The 5,459-nt window shown below is 40.7% G+C and overlaps 1 protein-coding gene across 4 annotated transcripts in view; it reads right to left on the bottom strand.

Annotated features, from left to right (window-relative positions):
- The window catches only part of LOC108228352 (HERV-H LTR-associating protein 2), a 96,257-nt gene that overhangs the window by 28,763 nt on the left and 62,035 nt on the right, over positions 1-5,459 (bottom strand). For 3 of the 4 annotated variants that reach the window (XM_037973061.1, XM_037973060.1, XM_037973063.1), the window contains exons 1-4: positions 3,466-3,597; positions 2,242-2,376; positions 1,506-1,823; positions 1,225-1,406 (exon numbers count right to left, since the gene is read on the bottom strand). The exons of the other annotated variant lie outside the window; for it this stretch is intronic. In XM_037973061.1, coding sequence (XP_037828989.1) covers positions 1,225-1,406; positions 1,506-1,823; positions 2,242-2,376; positions 3,466-3,583 — 753 coding nt within the window. In that variant the 5' untranslated portion in view covers positions 3,584-3,597. Of the gene's footprint in view, positions 1-1,224; positions 1,407-1,505; positions 1,824-2,241; positions 2,377-3,465; positions 3,598-5,459 lie in introns of those variants that run through there. 4 annotated transcript variants of the gene reach the window in all.

Here is a 5,459-nt window from a genome sequence, read left to right as displayed (position 1 = left end):
ATTTGTTTATGGTCCTTGAGGGCCTCCATCCTGCAGGTTTTACTTGTTCCTCTGCTCCAACACACCTGATCTGAATCAATGGGTGATTATCAGGCTTCTGCAGAACATGAAGAGGTGATTTAACCTCTGAATCAGGTGTGTTGGAGCAGAGAAACAAGGAAAACCTGCAGGATGGTGGCCCTGAGGACCAGGATTGGACACCCCTGGTTTATATGTTTGAAACTTTTCTGCACATTAAAACAGATCCAGGATCAGCTGTTAGTCTGTCATGGTATTGAGAGTTTTGGTGTGTTTGATTTTGTTTGTTTGGTTTTTATTTCTTAGCCTTCCAATATCACAGCATGCCAGCTATTAGCATCAATAATGATGGACGAAGTGTCTCAGTTTCCTCCCGTTGCTTTTGAAGCCACAATCCCAGATTTTTGGGATGCTGGCATGTAGTATTTTTGGACTCAGATCCACCTTTTCTGTCGTCTCTCTAATGATGGTGCCAACAAACAAAAAAGTTGAATTATAAACTGAAACGACCAGCAGGGGGCGATGCTAGAGAGGGAAGTGTTCCCATTTACACTCAAAAAGCTGCATTTGAATTAAAACCAAAACTCTTCATGGATGGAGGATTACACTAACATTTGAGCTAAATCTTTTAAAGATTTTGCAAACAAACTTTACACTTTTTATATATTTTTGTCTCCTTTTACCTCTCAGCTTTAGGAGTTATGCTTTCCTCTGAAATCCTCCTGCAGTGCAGAATCTGCACCTAAACTCTCATTGACTTCCATTGTTTTAGCTCAGAAGTTTTCTTTCAAAACAGGAAGTAAAGGCTCGTTTTAACTTGTCATATCGCCTACAAAAAAACCCATTTGGAGATATAAAAATGTGTGACAACAAGCTGCTTCTGCAACTTAAATTCAGGATTTTTTTTTCCAGTTTTCACTCAGTGTTTGAGGAGAACCGTAGATGTTTTTGATCGTAATATTTCTATTTGTGACTTTTGCTTTAAAACCTGTTTTCATCTTTGTCTGTTGTGAGATTTAATGTGACAGCACAGCACATTTTCTCATCTTATATGTGACATTTGTGAAAAGGTGCATCTGAGTTTCTATCATTACTTCCTGTTTGCTGCTTACTTGGTTTATTTAAAGTCGCTCTCCTCTGGTTCCTCTGGTTCCTCTGGGTTCTGACGGTGCAGCTGTAGCTCAGATCAGGATCTCTGTCTGAAACCATCAGAGAGCTGCTGATGCTGTAAAGCTGCTCTTCAGTCTGCTGGACTCTGGGTCTGTCCTGGAGCTCCATGTTGGATGGAGGGCTGGTGGACCAGGTGAGTTCAGGTTCAGGGTAGATCCCCTCTGAGCTGCAGGTGATCCTGTTTCCTTCCTGAGAGATGCTGACCTCACTGACTGGAGCTGGAGACAAACAAATACACCAAGAACATCATGGAAAATGATAAAACAAAAGCAATACAAAAACAAATCCAACTGAAAGACATTTCTGAGTTCTCCTACCTTCTATCTCTAAGCCCACAAATGATCCCATATATCCATATGTGGTGGCGGTGTAGCACTGGTATCGCCCCTGATCCTGAATCTGCAGCCCTGTCAACAGCAGGGAGGCGTTTCCTCTGGAGATCTGATCCTTGAACAGAAACGTCCTGCCTTTGTAGCTGTCGTCCTGAACCCCCAGCTGGTCCCGGCCGTTGTAGTAGGAGTGGGCAAACGGGTCTCCTGTTGTCCCGTGGATCCAGTGGATGACGACGTCTGGGCTGAAATGGAACTGGCAGGGTAAAGTGCAGCGCTCACTGAAAACACAGGACACCTCGACACCTGACAGAAAATAAAAATTAAAGTTATACCCAAACAAAGAAAAATACACCAAGAATAAACTCTTTGTAGTCAGGCAGATATTTGATTTCTAAAAACGAGGAAATGTTGGGAGGATTTTAAAATCAAAACTAAAAGAAACTTAACAGGTTCTCCAACCTGCTGTTTATAGCCTCTCTCTTGTGAAAATGAAAACAATTCAAGACAGGATTTTAGGTAAAAACCACCGAGGAACTTATTCATCTGCAGCTTTTACAGGTTCGAAATAAAAGAAGTGCAGAATACTGACTTTACCTCATGACACATATTAAAAGTTTAAACTTTTTTATGTTTTTACAGACATAAAAATACATTTTATCGACACAAGAGCAACGGACAGTGCAATGCGTGCAATGGTACTTCCTGTTCACTGGCTGCTTACTTGGTTTATCCAAAGGAGCTCTCTCAGTTTTGATGATGCAGCGGTGGATCACATCAGTATTATTTTCTGGAAGTATCAGACAGCTGTTGATGTCGTCGGGCTGCTGTTCAGTCTGCTGGACGGTGGAGACGGAAGCTGCAGAGAAACAAACACATTTCTAGATTAATAAATGATTGTCTGTTGTCCCAGCTGGTTCAGGTTGTTATTATAGATTTCCAGCACCAGGTCCTCTCCACCCAGCCTTGGTTCCTGAGTGAAGCCTGGAGTCTCTGATCCTGGATCTACAAACCACAGTAAGGGTGGAAGAATCACATTTATCCTGGTCCAATGGGGACCCTACGAGGGACAAACTGCCTCAGAAAACATAGACTCTGGTGTCCTTCAGGACAGGAGCCCAACAAGAAAAGGGGGCGAGATCGTTCCTACCCTCACTCGTGGTCATGAACTTTGAGTAGAGACTGAAAGGAAACAGGAAACAGACGGTTGAAAGGAGTTTTCTGGAAGAGGAGACTGTGGAGAGAGACGTCTGGGCCTCTCTGCTCCGGCTGCTGCTCCGCCACCCGACTCCAGAACAAATAAAGTCATTTTCTTCTGTAGAACTTAAACAGTTTCTCACATGGTTGTGGAGGTATTTTGACCCACTCTTTCCAACGATGTTTCAGTTCTTTATGGTTTCTGCACAGGTTTCCACCACAGCATATCAATTAAGCATTTTTATCACACATTTTGGCTTAATTTCCATCATCTGAGGTTGTATTTACTTGATTTCAAGAGCTGAGGAAAAAACAAGTTTTCTTTTCTAATGACACATGAAACCTAAGAATTCAAAAAATTAGAATTTTTATTTTTTAGATGTTTTCAAAGAGGCTTAATAATTTATGTTAACTTCAATTAAGTAAAATTTCAAGAGAGAGACAAGAGTTCCATATTAAAACTGTTCGTTTCTAAATGTCAGCTGCTGAATTTTAGAAAAAATACAAATCTTCTAAATAAATGTAACATTTGATCAGTACTGAAGAGGTAAAAGCAAAGAAAGTTAATGTTCAGACACGTGTTTATGATGTGAGAGGTTTCTGTTAAAGAAATCCAATCAGAGAAACTTCTAATAAACTCAGAGACACGTGAGAAATTATTATTTCCTGGTTTATCATCGGTTTAAAAGCTGCTCCTGATGTTGATAAAGGAATAAGATCAAACTGAAGGTGCAGCAAACGCTTCACTCACCTCTTGATAAAGTCCACAGAAAAGTCACGACCCCCGTGAATATAAAAGACTTCATCGTAATCGTTCTGTAGGCTGTTGTCAAAATAAAGGAGTCAGTTGTTGTTGTAAATGATCTCATCCGACAGGTCTTTAAATGTTTCAGTCATGACTCAGAGGGTGTGACAAACTGAGCACCTGATGAATACCAACAAGTTTCTGGATCCAGTTAACTCAATAATTTACCAAACAGTTCACAAGACAAACATTAATCAGCATAAACTGAATTATTCTGATAAATTTAGTGTCAGTTTTTCAGTAACGACCCAGAAAACCCATCAGAGACTCAAACATGCTGCATCAGGAAACAAATGGCTCCAATAAATTCAGTTTATTTATACAGTTTTCCATTTATTACTGTGTTTTTCTTTTTCTTGTTAAATACATATGCACATGTTTTACATTCTTTAAATTAGCCCACACAGCTGCACATCTCTTTGAATCTGAGCATGCTATTTTTAATAACTGCACAGTATTTTTTCTCCTGTTCACATTTTGTTTTCTGTTTTTATTTTTCTTACCTTCTGTGTAAGTCTGCATTCTCTGATTTAAGTTTGCTGCTGGTACCTGAACTTCTCTTCTATTCTGTTCATTCTTACAGTCATGATTGTTTTAAATCCATAACAGCAGTCACAAGACGTGATTCTTTCAATGTTTTTGATTTGAATTCTTTTAATAAATGTGCATCATTTATGATAAAAAAATACCCACTAAACACGCATCAGTCACTTCAAAAAGTCTACTGTATAATTTATTATAAATGAGTGAAATCAGCAGAGTCAGGTTTTGTTGCCAACGATTACGAGTCGTTTGTTTACATCCGATCGTTGATGAGGACACTTCAGACAGTCTGACAGATACCGAGGTTTCATGTGATCTTAGGTTGGAGCTAAGATCAAATGAAATGAGCTGTGCTGAGATAATCTGAACTCTAACAGGAGGATTTCTGTAACTGATGGTAACTAATCACTGAATTTAGTTGTAAACATAGGAGAGGAATATCTGCTGTTTACTGACACAAGTTTTACAAAAACCCTGATGAGCTTCAGTTACATTAACCCCCCAACAATCATTTAATGATGGAGAAACTGTATTAGAAGCATAACATTGAAATATCAAATTTTTTTACAAATGTTTTGGCTTTAAATTATTGCCTGTGGACGACCACATGGAAGAAGTCAGCATACAAATGCGACAGCACAGTGCTATGCTAGTGGCTATTGCTGTCGGTGCAGCTCAACTCTGAGGAGCTTAAAGAGTGTAAGAAAACAACAATAGAGAGGGGCGCTAGTGTGCAGCTATGGAGTAGACGTGCTTTTGCTGAGCTCCGTGTCACTACCTCTATTTAATATTTAAATACTGCACCAGAGCTTTTATCTTTTTACTGCAATAACATTAAACGCTCGTTACATTAGTACACCGCTGTTTTGCTTAATTTCGTCATGCCAAGGAAAGACGGATCGCAGAAGTCGACCTCTCAGGCGAGCTCAGCTGTTAGCAACGAGGCTATATTAGCCGCCGTCAATGGCCACAAGGATGAGCTCTCTAAAGTTTATGCTCTCGTGGACTCTCTCAAAAAATCGCTGGAAGTACGCCTGGACTCCATTGAGGCTCGCTTAACAACCCTTCAAAAAGAACACAGTGAAGCCCAGCACCGCCTAGACGACATAGACACGGCTCTTTCCTCTACTGATGCTCGTGTTGCAGCGCTGGAGGCTACATGCTGCGAGCTAGCTGCGGCTAACGGGCTTCTCAAAACAAAGGTAAACGACTTGGAAGGACGCTCACGCAGACAAAACATTCGCATCGTTGGCATCAAGGAGGGAGAAGAAGATGGTCACCCTACAGAGTTTGTCTCAAAACTCATCTCGGAGCTGCTTGGGCACGACAACTTTCCCAAGCCTGTAAAAGTAGATCGGGCGCATCGCGGCCTGAGGCCTAAGCCGCTTCCAAATGAT

Source organism: Kryptolebias marmoratus, linkage group LG21 (assembly GCF_001649575.2).
Source record: "Kryptolebias marmoratus isolate JLee-2015 linkage group LG21, ASM164957v2, whole genome shotgun sequence".
NCBI lineage: Eukaryota > Metazoa > Chordata > Actinopteri > Cyprinodontiformes > Rivulidae > Kryptolebias > Kryptolebias marmoratus.
This window is presented reverse-complemented; position numbering and strand designations above follow the sequence as displayed.